The following is a 14,022-nucleotide window of genomic DNA, read 5'->3' on the forward strand; positions in this document are numbered from 1 at the left end:
AACAAAAAGCAGAAAGCCAATCCCTGCCCTCAAGAAGCCTACATTCTAGTGGAAAAGACAACATGCAAACAGCTATGAAAATAAGAAGAGCCATAAAAAGACAAATCAGTTCCCTTGAGAAGCTGGTTTGAAGCTGAGGTCAGTGAGTAGATTCAGAGCACACTTTAAGGTTAGGTTTCAAATTCTGTTTTTGGTCAGAAGACCTACTGCAATTTTTACCTAAACTTCTGGGCTGAATCTAGAATTGACTAGCCCTCTTTAGAGTCCTCAAAACTAGAGATGATCCATGACCTGCCCATAGTGCCCATAGCCATTCTGCTTGCTAGCTATACATATCCACAGGCCTTTCTGTGAACCATTGCCAAGATTTGGGCAGCATCCTCACCAGATTTCTCCAGGCTGCATTGGCTCCAGTGCCATGACATTGCCTTGATGTATTTCTCCCTACCTAATAGGCATTTAGCAAATATCAGAAAGACGTCTCAGGGTAGAAGGAAAAATCAGAACTTAGCAGCAGTACAGTCAGAGCAGATGTAATGAAGGGTAAAATATGCTATTCCCATCTAGTACACCATGCTGCTTTAATTTACAGAATATATAATTATATAGCATTAAAATTTTAGTACATCGGTCTTGTGGCAAAAACTGAAATGAGAACAGACAAATGTGTTCAATCTGCTTATATGACAATTACTGTAATGGCAATGGGGATTGGTGTAAACTCCTAATCGTTCTCATTATTCTAAGATTGCAGCCTTAAGAGTCCTCTCATTCCATGCTCCACCAATCTGAAACTCTGGTTCACAGTCAGATTCACCTTATGCCAGGAGCGTGGAGACACAGGAAGTCACTGAAGGGCCTTTGATCTCTTCACTAAAGAGATACACACACACACACACACACACACACACACACACACACATATGTATATATATACGTATGTGTGTATATATATTGTCTAGGCAATGGGGTTAAGTGACTTGCCCAGGGTCACACAGCTAGTAAGTGTTATGTGTCTGAGGCTGGATTTGAACTCAGGTCCTCGTGAATCCAGGGCCGGTGCTCTATCCATTGCACCACCTAGCTGCCCCACTAAAGCTAATTCTGGACTGAAGACTTTCATAAACATATTACTCCACCCTCATACATGCTATTGACCATCTTGTGAATCTGATTTATATGGAATTTATTATCATTCTAGGAAAAATTCTGATCCACTTACTCTCATGTTGTATGCTTAACAGGAAATGAGACCAAAGTCTATTCACCCTCTGGAACAAACTTTTTGAATGACTTTGGAAGGAGTCAGTCAGTCCATCACTCTTTTTTCATTTATTCTATTATCATGTAACAGGAAACAAGAGGTATCTTGAACCCTGAATTTAGCCTTCCTTTAAAAAAAAAACAAGCTAGAAATGGCTCAAAATTTCTTTCATTCTTTCATTTGTCATTCAACAAATAATTAATGAATACCCAGAGGCCATCTTTTGTCATCCTGATCTATATCTTGTCACTGGACCCAGACGACTCTGGAGAAGAGTGAGGTTGGTGACTTTGCATAGCCCTCCCTCACTTAAATACAATTCATCTGCAAGTCATGACATCACCTTACTGATGTCATGGTCCTCTTCAAGAATGAAGGAGAAACAACAACCTGTGAGGAGTAGTAGCTGCCCCACTAGGATCCAATTGACCAGCTCCAGTTGGACAACACAGCTCCTTCCTTCCTTCCTGACTGCCTTCTTTCTTTCCTTCCTTTCCTACCTCCTCCTCTCCCTCTGTCCACATAGGGAATCATACCCTTACTTGCGGGTACTCTGCCCAAAGGAATATAAATTTTGATTGCTGAAACTTTACAAGATATCTTCGGGTTTGTGGGCTAGATTTCCTCCTTAAGGATCATATCTTAAACCCAAATCACTCTGGCTCTCATTGATTGGCCAACAATAGGTCCCAGCCCAAGCCTCACTTGGTCACTGTTTGGGTTCTGACGGCTCACAGTGAGTGTAAATAGCAATTGTTTCTGTTTTATCCAGAAACCCTGAGGATCTTGCCCTCCCAGATTGTCTTTTTTTTTTTTTGACTCTGTAAAAGAAGCCATTTTTACTTCATTTCTTAACTAGTCTTCATCACTGAATGGTTACTGTCTCAGTCAAACTAAGACCTGGGAAAGACCTTAGCTTAAAAACGCCAAGATATCCCTCTACATCTAGGGCCATTTCCAATCATTCTGATCTATATCTTGTCACTGGACCCAGATGGCTCTGGAAGAGAGAGATTGGTGACTTTGCACAGCCCTCCCTCACTTAAATACAATTCACTTGCAAATCATGGTATCACCTCCCTGACGTCATGGTCCTCTTTGAGAATGAAAGACAAACAACAAGAGAGTTTATAGTCTAAGAGGGTTGCCTGAGGCACAAAGAGTAAATGACTTCCTAACAGACATACTAGAGAGTACTGTTAGAGGGGAATTGATCCTAGGTCTTTCTGACTGATGTCAGCTCTTAATCCTCATTATGCTGCCTCTGCTATTAGGGCCATTTTGCATGTCAGAATTCATATTTTCAAATGCAAATGGTTAGAAAGTATGTTTAATTGTTGTTTTTGATGTTTAAAGTTCATAATAAATTATGTATGTGTGTATCTATCAATCAATAAGCATTTATTAAGCACCTACTATGTGCCAAGCACTGTGCTAAGAGTGTGTGTGGGGGGGGTGTGGGTGTGTGTGTGGGAGAAAGAGAAAGACAGAGACAGAGAGAGGTGTCATATAGTCAGAGCTACAAAGAAAGATTTAAAAAATGGCCCCTGCTCTCAACGAGTTAACATTCTAATGAAAGAGACATGTCAATGTACTCCATGTACAGAAAAGAGACATACTGAGTTGATATAAGGTAATCTCAGGGGGAAGGCACTTGGGGGAGGGAAGAGGAAGGTTTCCTGTAGAAGATGGGATTTGAACTGAATCTTAGAGGAAGTCAGGGAAGTGAAGGGGCCCAGATAAGGAGGGAGAGCATTACAGGCACGGATTATAAACACTGCAAAGATACAGAGTCAAGAGATGTAAGCCAATGCAACTGAATCACAGTGAATGGAAGTGAAGTGTAAGAAGGGAATGAGTATTTATGAGATGCTTACCATGTGCCAGGCACTGTGCTAAGCACTTTACAAATATTATCTCATTTGATTCTCACAATAACCTTGGTAGGTAAGAGCTATTATTATCCCCATTTTACAGATGAGGAAAGTGAATCAGGAAGAGGTGAAGTGACTTGCCCACCGGTAGTCACACAATTAGTAATTGTTTGAGCTGCATTTGAACTCAAGTCTTTCTGATGCCAGGCCTGCCATTCTATGGATTGTGACATATATATGCCCTTAAAAAGACTAGAAAATTTGGAGGGGGCTAGGAAGGGTTTTAAGTATCAGAGGAATCTATATCCGATCCAAGAGGTAATAGGGAGACACTGGAGTTTATCAAGCAGGGCAGTGTCATAGTCAGACTTGAGCTTTAGGAAAAATCTGTTTGTCCCCTGAGTGGAGGCAGGATTTAGAGTGGGGAGATAACTGAGCCAGGGACACCAACTACAAGTCTATTGCAAGAGTCTGGGTGAGAGGTGATGAAATCCTATATATACGAGAGTGGTGTATGGGTGACTGAGAGAAGGGGATAGACATGAAAGGTGTTGTAAAGGTACAAATGATAAGATTTAGCAATAGATTTGATATTTGGGGTGAGGGAAAGTGAAGAACTGAGGATGACACATCAGTTGTGAACCTGGGTGACTGGGAGAATGATAGCACTTCCCATGATAAAAATGAGAGTCTCGAAAAGATGCCGCCTCCACAGTCTGGGAAAACCTAGGTGTAAGTCCATGCTTGGATATGCACTGGATTTGTGACCCGGGGTGAGGGGTGTGGGGGGCAAGGGGGGCAAATTACTGACCTTCTAAGTGCTCAAGGCAATTCTCTGAGACTGGAAGTTGCAGAGACATGCCAATCTGCATTGGTAGAGGGCATTCCCTCCATCAACCAAATGACAGGTCCAGTTCCAAGCGTATGTATATGTGTATGTGTACACATCTCTGTATGTCTATGTGTGTGTATCCTGGACCTATGATTCATTAGCTTAAGGAACTCTGATGAGTAAATTCATAGTCAGTGGAAATCAGAAACTGTTCTGCAACACTTTCCCAAACCCTCTTATTTCTAGTACCTTCCCTCTGAGGATTATTTCCAATTTATCCTGTTTACAGCATGCCTGCACAAAGTTGTTTGCATGTTGTCTCCCCCAATAGATTGTGAGCCCCTTGAGGGCAGACTGTTTTTGTCCTTCTTTGTATCAGCAACCCTTATAAGGCACAGTACCTGGTACAAAATAAAAGATTAATAAATGTTTGTTAACTGACTATATATGTATATAGTTGTATGCATATACACATATATACACACATATATGTATATATACACACACATGCACATGCAAATATGCACACAAGCACAGCTCAGACAACACAAGAACAATATCGCAGCAATAGTTTTCTTAAATCATTTCCCATTTTCATTTGTATATTGCTTCTTTCTGGCCTGGCACAGAATTCCTTGACAACAAAGAATGATTAATTTATACTCCTGCTCCATAAGATTATCATGACTTCTCTACATCCCACTGAAGGGAAATTAATACTCTCTTTAAGATTCATTTTGAAGCAGGATAAATAAAAGATCCATTTGAGCAAATCCTAGAAAGGTAGTCTAGGATGTAAAACTCTCCTTGCTTGTTTTTTCTTTGTGGCTTGAACATCATGAATCATAGAGTGAAAATGGAAATGCTTTCCTGACATGGGGACACAATGTTTCCAAGCTGAGACTGGCCCTATATGTTACATGATGTAGGAGATTAGAATGGAAAGTTTCAATTTCACTCCTCTTGTTATTCTCAGGAGGTACTGAAAGCCACCTGTTCTTTTACATCATTCCAGGAATGAAGTCACATCCACCCTGTGTCTTTAAAGGAGATCATTTTAAAGGAGTATCCTCATAGCCCTTCATCAGTTCATTTAATAAAAACTGCTAAGGAATACAAAATCATAACCCCATATGACCACCTAACAAATAACTGGCATTTATACATTAAGGTTTGCAAAGCACATTATCTCATTTGAGGTGAACAAGAGATGAGTGTTCTTATTAATTAACCCCCAGTTTTCCAGAAAGATCATAGATTTTGAACTGAAAGAGACCTAAGAGGCCATCTAGTCTAACCCCTCATTTTACAGATGAGTAAACTAAGGCCCAGACAGGTTGAGTGACTCACTCAATGATGTATAATTAGCAGTGCTAGAGGTGGGATTATAACCCAAGTCCTTTGACTCCAGAGCCAGTGAAAGATCATTGTACAACACTGCCTCCTATAAAGATATTCTCTAAGTGTTTCTCTTGCAGGAAATTCTGTAGATAAATAGTTAATTCAAGAGAATCTGTTTCCATTTCCATTCCTTGTGAACACAAGTGTCATTGTTCTGCTGCTCTGTTGGGGTCCTGTACTTTCACCAGATTAAAAAAAGGGGCTTGACTCAAAATCTAACTTGAAAAAAATATTCAAATTTTATATACAAATTTGTTGTTGAAATCTTGTAAAAAAAAAGTGTCCATTTCTCACTAGTCTTTCACTTTTCTGTTCATGACAAAACATTATGTTTATATACTATACAGATCTGTTGTTGTTGTTCAGTCATTTTTCAGTCATCTCCAATTCTTTGTTGACCCCATTTGGGGTTTTCTTGTCAGAGATACTAGAGTGGTTTGCCATTTCCTTCTCTGGCTCATTTTAAAGATGAGACTATACAGATTTAGAATTTCAAATTTCTGGCTTTCCATCACTACACACCCTGCTACCAAAGTTAATGGCACCATTTTAATGGCACTTACACTGTCATTTTAAGTGAGCTAGAAACCTTTGTCTTGCATTCAGCAAGAGTCCATTAAGAACCTACTATGTGTAAATCACCGGGGGTAGGGAGGAGGAGATAGAAACAAGAGTCAGAGACCAGACATGTCCTGCTTTAAGAAAATCCAAATTTATAAAACAGATAATCAATGGATTATTATTATTCATATTGCAGAAGTATTCACCACAGAATTCCTTTAAATATCAAACAGCTATGGTTACTGCCATAGTACAGTCCTCTTCATAAAGATTGGTGTTTTAAGAAGCTTTCTAGGAATGGTCTCTGTGTAGAGTGAGTCACTCAGGTTTAGTGGACAGCAAGGTTTCTGTGTAGCTGTAGGGGCAGCTCCATTGCACCTTACCATGGAAGTGTAGCTTAAAATGTGTACTTGGAGCACACTTTCAGCTGTTATATATCTCTATTAATCCCTATGACCTCAACTACATCTTGTAGGCTAATATTTTATTCTAAGATTCTGTGAGAAGGGACAAACCCTTCTTTTTAAAGTGGGCATGAGGAATGAAAGAATAATCCTCAAAATAACACAGCCAAAAGTGGGTACCCCTGTGACACAAAAAGAGTTATTTTAAAATATATGCCAGCAGCATTCTGTTTGGATGCACACTGATACATACACACATATTTATTTCCTGTCCCTAGCTCCTCCTCAGCCTTTTCCCAGAAATAGACCACCCGGGTGTTGCAATTTGCTAAGAGCTATCCAGAATTTAACATGTAAAGTAATGAAGTTGCTGACCTCGCATGAGCTACAAGATGATTTAAAAGGGATGTTCCCATTTAATTATTTTTAAAAAGATATTAATTAGTTCCACATGTTTTTTTTTTTTTTCCCAACTTCAAGTCATGGTCTGGATAGCTGCTGAGCTGAAAGTGGAGTTTTTTTGCTCCCTTTGCAAGAAAGCCAATTCTCTGCAGCAGTTCCTTGCTCTCAACACTTAGGACTTGAGTGGGGCTTTTTCAGAGTTGGTACTCTCAGGACAATCTGAAGCAGCACCATTTAACCAGGTGTAGAGCTTCAAATTTTGCCTGACATTCCATATATATGATGATGATAGATAACATTTATATAGCATTTACTATATGCCAGGCATTGTGCTAAGTACTTTAGAATTATCTCATTTGATCCTCACATCAACCCTGAGAAGAGGTGACATTATTTATCCCCATTTTACAGATGAGGAACCTGAGGCAGGGAGCTGTTAAGTGATTTGCCCAGGGTAGTCACACACCTAGTAAGTGTCTGAGGCTGGATTTAAGCTCAAGTCTTCCTGACTCTAAGCCCACTGCTCTAACCACTGTACCATTGAGCTGCCCCTTATGATGCATCTTTGATTCCCCCATTTGTCATTGTCTTCACTCCACAAAAATGCTTTGTATCAATTTGTGTATGTTTTGAATTTACTTAACTGTGCACTGTCTAGTTTCCTTCTAGTAGAAGGTAAACTCCTTGCGGGCAAGGGCTTTCATTTTTATCTTTGTATTCTTATATGCCAAGTACATCATATACATATGAGATGGCTAGATTGGAATCCCCTCCGAACAAATCAAATTCTGGTCATCTGAAGGGAGAAGGTCTATGTGCCAGGGTTAAATCCTTCCTCTATACACCCTTATGACGGGTCTTTGTTACAAATGAGGGAGGTATCATTCGAATCATTAGATTAGGCGATCATTTTTTAACTTATTAGAAACAGAATTCCAATCTTTCTACAATTCAACAGAATGTCACCATGTATATATTGTTCTTTGCCGATGCCAACATGTATTGTACTCTCTTCTCTAGTTCTTCTTAGAATTATGTTTAAACTAAGTGTCCACCTCCCCCCTCCAAGTCTTCAAACATTTCTCAGCCATTAGTTGGTCACATTCTTAATAAATCACTAATTGTTTCAATTTAAAGGGGAAATGTTGCATATATCTAAGGACTTTTCCAGACTACAATTTTGGAATAGAAAATGAGGTGAAATTTCATTACTTTAATTAGAACGATGGAATTAATAAGTAAAGATTTCAAAACAGTAACAAAAAGTTTTTTCAAAGATCATTTGCAATTTGTGATATAAAAACGAACACATGTACGTTCCTCTACCATGCCCCTCAAAGCAAAGATACGACAATAATGGATTCTTAATTGGTTGTTACACTTTTCTTCATTATGTATTTGGTAATACATATGCATATATTATATATATATATGCTTCTCACAAGAATACAGAAATTAGTTGCAGGTATTGTAGAAAAATGTGGTTACACTGAATCAGCAAGAAACATTTCTACACTATTTCTCCAAACAAAATCAACTAAAAAGTTGAATACTTTCTTGTCATCCACCATTCACATTCAAAAAATTTTTAGACATTTTAAAAATACATGTTTATGCAAGATGCACATATGTTTGACGTAATTGTGTAAAAACCCATATCTTTTCAGAGAGAGTGGGTGAAATGGGTGGGGGTGGGAAGGTCCTGCCGAAAAGGAGATAAGATAATGACTAGTATTATGTTCTTTGGTTAGTTGTTTTTGTTTGTTTGTTTTTTCTTGGGTTTTGTTTTTTTGTGTGTGCGTGGTCTCTAGATAACCAGCAAGTCTTAAGAGGTAGGCATTTTTGGAGAGATTCTCTCTTCCTCGTCACCCCCTCCCCCCAGTCAATTCTTCTCCTGACCTTCAATCAAAAAACATTTATTCAGTGCCTACAATGTGCCAGGCATTGTGTTGTGCTTCCTGTGCATGTCCAATTGCATCCTGGGCCATCTCCCGGGAGTCTTAATCTATATCTCCGCTGGACCCAGATGGCTCTGGAGGAGAAAGTAAGGCTGGTGACTTTGCACAGCCCTCCTTCATTTAAATACAATTCACGTGCATGTCCCGGCATCACTTTCCTGATGTCATGGTTCCTTTCGAGAAAGCAGGACAAACAGCAGCAGCAGCAGCATGCATGTCTAACTGCCCACCCTCTGTGATCAGGAAAAGAGAAACTAGTGGCTCCCTACCTCCTCCAATCCTCCTTTCTTTGTTCACCAATCAATCAACAAGTATTTATTAAGTTCCTACAATGTGTCAGGCAATGTGCTAGCACAGAAGATACTAAGACAAAAAAATGAAAATCCTTGTCCTCAAGGATCTTATATTCTATAGGGGGAGACAATGTGTACATTAGAATTCAAAATGTGCATATAAATATACACAAAATAAATGCAAGGTACTAGGGGAGGCACTAGCACTTGGTTGAATATGAAAAGGATTCATGCAGAAGATGGCACTTGAGTTGAGCTTTTAAAAAAATCAAAGCTGAGAAAAGCTTAGTCCTTGGAAACAGATGCTTGAGGGGAACTAGACTAGTGAATAAGCCAAGAACCCCATTTAGCAATTGTTCCACATGGCTTCTGTCTGAGGAGATAGTGCTAAAGAGAGCCTTAAGATGATGGTGATGATGGTGGTGGTGGTGGTGTAACTTCAGTGATAATAACAATATTCTCTGACTTTCCAGACTCTTCTGGTAACCAAGAAGTTGAAGAATATCATCATCCAGATCCCTAAATTAAATTTAGTAGTGTGATGTACTAATTTTGACATGGACTTACTCTATTCTAATTCCTTTTAGATATTTAAGCTCCAAATCATTCACAATGAGAGGCCCTTTAACTTTGCCATGCAAGCAGCCATTTATCAGCTTAGAGCAATTTCTCCCTAAATATATATAGCAGAGGCACACCGCCCACATCTGTTTGCACTCTCTCCCTGCACCACCAATCTCAATGCATATTACACTGTACATATCAACAGACACTGACAAATACTTTCAAATATTTATATTGCAGTAAGATAGTGCTTTTTCAAACCTTACCCCATTTAACACCCTTACTCTGATAGAAATTGAGGCTTAGAGAGAGAAGGAAGCACTGTTCTAACTTGATTTATATTTCTTCCCTAATGTCTGCTAACCAACACAGAAACTGACCATTTTATATTCCCTTGTTTTTTCAAAAGAACAATTTTGTAAGGAAAAGTCTACCTGGTTATTCAGAAAGAAGAACATTTGATCTAAAAGCCAAAGAAATTAACAGATCATACTTTAGGGCTTAAACTTTAAAATAAGAACGATGAAACAAATCTACTGTGATTTCTTGTTTTAAATGAAAGTACTTCATCTGAAATTGAGCAGTATAGCAACTGAGAGCCTCCTAAGCAAATCAGAAATTAGATTCTAAACATTCAAGTTCAAGACTAAATTAAAAAAGGGATGCATTTTGCAGCAAGCAGAAAATAGATAAAACTGAACACTTGCTGAGATTTACGTAGAAGGCTTTTGGAAGTACTGTACGTGGTGTCCTAAAAGTCTTGACATAATTTTAAATAATTAAAGTTTTAAAGTCAAAAAACATTTATTAAGCATCTACTCTGCACCATGTACTGTGCTAAGAGCTATATACAAAGAAAGGCCTGCTCTCAAGGAGCTCACAGTCTAATGGCGGAGATTACCTGAAAATAACTAGGAAAAATAAGCTATAAACAGAATAAACCGGAGATAATCAACAGAGGGAAGGCACTAGAACTGAGATGGACTGGGAAAGGCCTGTTAGGGGGAAGGTGGGATTTCAGCTGGCATTTGAAGGTGCACAGGGAAGTCAGGAGGCAGGAGATGAGGAAGGAGAGAATTACAGGGCAGGGGAATAGGCAGTGAACATGCCGAGGGTCAGGATATGGAGAGTCTTCTTGCAGGAACAGCAAGGACAGCAGTACCACTGATCGCAGGGTATGTGAAGGTAAAAGAAGACTAGAAAGTGCATGGGGCCAGGAGGGAAGTTATGACGAGTTTTGGCCTCCAAATTGCACTAAAACTTTTGGGATGCTATATTAAAATTGCTCTGTCATTTGCTAACATTGTTTCCTTGGATGAATCATTTAACCTCAGTTTCCTCATCTGGAAAATGACAAGGAGTAGACTAGATGACTTTTAAGATCTCTTCCAGCTCTAAATGACCTATTTCTTTCGATGAAGGAGAACAAACTTATTCTTAACCAATCAACAAGTATTTATTAATCATCACTACATGCCAAGCACTCTGCTATCCACTGGGCAGACAAAAACAAAATATAAAACAATTTCTGATCTGGAGGAAAAATTACAGGAAACCGTGACAGAACAGAAATGTGCAAATTGCTTTTCAGTTCTAAAGTCAAATCAAAACTTTTCTTGAAAAAATTCAGCTAGCTCTAATGCTGATTTCCAGTATGCTTGGCTCACTCCCGCAAACAAGGTCATCTGGAAGGCACTGAGTTCCTTGAAATGCTCTCTTCATTCGTTCAATCTTGAAATACCTCACCAGGAATTAAAATTCACTAGAAACGTCATGGAAGTATTCAAAAGAACAGGTGCATACTTTTCCACCCAGTATTTCGAATCTTATCCTTATACTAAAATGATTTTCTAAGGTGATGGCCACCAGAGCCGACACACAGTCACTGCCACTGCAGAGCTCCATTTTAAAAACTCTCTTACAATGAGCAGACCATTCTAAATAAAAACTGTTGTGTCTCTATGAGACTTGGGGGAGAGGCAGAAAGGAAGCTTTGATTAGGAAAGATGAAGACAAGGCACAGTGGAGTGGCAATCAGGAAACGTGTGACGGGCATTCTAGTCCCTGGCTATTCAACTAATTAGCTTGGGCATACTTCGTGCCTGTTTCCTCATCTGTAAAACCAGAAGGTTGGACTAGATGTTTTTTCAGGTCCTTTCTAACATTCATATTAGGTGAATCTCCAGCGGAGACTCTTTGTATCCCTACCCTCCCTACATGTCAGGCCCAGGGAAATCCTTCTATTTTTGCTGCAGAACTGGTAGGAATGGGGTGGGGGTGGGGGTGGGGGAGGATCAGAAGCTCTGCCCGACCTGCGACGCTGGGGTTGGCAGCTAGAACCCCGGCACCGCTTCTGGGCTGCCTGCCATGCTTTCTTCTCCCCAGTCTCAGCATCTACGGAAAACCGAGAGGAAACCTCAAATGGAAGAGCTCGATCAGATCCGCCCCGCCCTGGCAGGGAAGCTGCTGGAGAATAAGGGGGCATGGAGAGGGTGTGCAGACCCGCACCCCGGCCCTGAAAGAGCTAGCCCTCTCGGCCCCTCGGCCTTTGCCAGCCGCGCGAACCCGCAGCAGCTGTCAAATCCCGTCCGAGGAAAAGCAGCCTTGCCGGGTCTGGTTGGGAAGGAGGAGCGCAGGGAGCTCTCTGCGCATCCAGCGCCAGCAGCGCCTCCAGCCTGAGCCGCGGAGAGGAAAACAGGGAGCAAGCGGCCGCAGCCACCGCCCCGTGAGCCCGCAGCGCGCGGGGCCGGAACCGGAGCCGAAGCCGGAGCCGGAGCCGGTGAGCCCAGGCGGAGCCGCCGAGCAGCCGCAGCGCAGTGCAGAGCGCGGAGCTTGGGCAGGGGAGCCAGGCGCGGAGCAGCAGCCGCCTGGAGCATCGCAGCCACTGACCCTTACCGTAGCTGCTCCCCGGTGACCAGGATCTCTGCCATGTGCTCCAGCTCCCTTTGCTGCAAGCCTCCGCTGACCGTGCCACCGCTGCCAGTGCTGCCGGTGCCGGTGCCGGTGCCCGTGCCGGTGCTGCTGCTGCCGCCGCCCTCCTCCTCCATCCTCCTGAGCTGCTCACTCTTCTCTCCCCGCGGTAGGCTAGCCCGGGTGTTAAGAATCAGTCAGCTCTTACAGAAGCCCCGGCCGCCATCTCTGTTGGGGGCAGCCTCGGGGCTCGCGTGTGATTGGCGAGAGCGCAGGGAATCCCTCCCGCCTTTCGGAGAAGGGGTAGGGCTACGGACCAGGGGGTGGGGCTATGGGTGTGGTCAGGGCGCGCGTGGACCCTTATGGGCGGGACCAGAGGGAAAACATAAACACGAGGCTGGTGTCCAGTAGGAAGTTGGAGGGCAGCTTGTGGCCAAGAATTGGCTGTAGTTTCTTGGCCTCGAGGTTTCTTTACAGAGCGCAAGCTGGGTGGCCCCTCATATGGGTCATCAGTTGTTTGAATTTAGTATACAAATGGTAGGACATTGTTAACTTTGTTGTTATTTATTACCCTTAGCCTAAATTAGGAGAGGGGAGGAGAAATGTTATGCTGGCTTAGTAATAAACTGAACTGGACAGAGAGTGGACATTATTCATGCAATTGCAAGTCTGATGGAAACTAAAAAAAAAACGAACAATTTTCCTATTTATTTTTCAAAACTCACATCTTCCTAAAAAGCCTTCCTCTATTCCAAGGGTTCTTAAACCTAGAGTCTGAAAATAAAAAATTATAACTATTTCAATAAAATTGTTTCCCTTTAAACATATGTATTACATTTTATGCATTTAAAAACATTATTCTGGGGCAGCTAGGTGGTGCAGTGGATAGAGCACCCGCTCTGAAGTCAGGAGGACCTGAGTTCAAATCCAGGCTCAGACCAAACACTTGACACGTACTAGCTGGGTGACCTTGGGCAAGTCACTTAACCCCAATTGCCTCACCAAAAAATAAATAAATAAAATAAAAACATTATTCTGAGGAGTCCATAAGTTTTATCGAACTACCAAGGGTTAAGTTAAGAACCTTTACTGTACTCCAACCACCTCAATTCACAGATGAGGAAATAGGGTAATGTGGTAAAATGGATGGAGTGCTGCATTTTAAAATGAGGAAGACAGGTTTAATTATCTGTTCAGATACTTACCAGCTGTGTGACCCTGGCCAAATCACTTAACCTTTCAGTCTCAGTTTCTTTATGAACCACTATATAAATGCAACCTAAAAGACTTAACCAAAAGTCACATACATAGTGAGGGGGATTTGAACTCAGGTCTTTGGAATCCAAAGCCATTGGTTTCTCAACTGTTCCAGGCTGCCTCTCCTTCCTAATTTTTCTCAAGTCAGAGCTATACATGATAGCCAAAGGGGTGGGGAACCTTCAGCCTTGAGGCCACATGTGGTCCTCTAGGTCCTCAAGTGTAGCCCTCTAACTGAATCCAAACTTCACAGAACAATCCCCTTAGTAAAAAGATTTGTTCTGTAAAACTTGGATTCAGTC

At 41.4% G+C, this 14,022-nt stretch overlaps 1 protein-coding gene across 2 annotated transcripts in view; it reads right to left on the reverse strand.

Moving 5' to 3' along the window:
* The window catches only part of DEPTOR (DEP domain containing MTOR interacting protein), a 195,019-nt gene extending 182,314 nt beyond the window's left edge, over positions 1-12,705 (reverse strand). For both annotated transcript variants that reach the window (XM_027854027.1, XM_027854028.1), the window contains exon 1: positions 12,449-12,705. In XM_027854027.1, coding sequence (XP_027709828.1) covers positions 12,449-12,600 — 152 coding nt within the window. In that variant the 5' untranslated portion in view covers positions 12,601-12,705. The remainder of the gene's footprint in view (positions 1-12,448) is intronic.
* Positions 12,706-14,022: the final 1,317 nt, after the last annotated feature.

The sequence above is a fragment of the Vombatus ursinus genome, unplaced genomic scaffold (genome assembly GCF_900497805.2).
Source record: "Vombatus ursinus unplaced genomic scaffold, bare-nosed wombat genome assembly UNPS02010284.1, whole genome shotgun sequence".
Lineage (NCBI taxonomy): Eukaryota > Metazoa > Chordata > Mammalia > Diprotodontia > Vombatidae > Vombatus > Vombatus ursinus.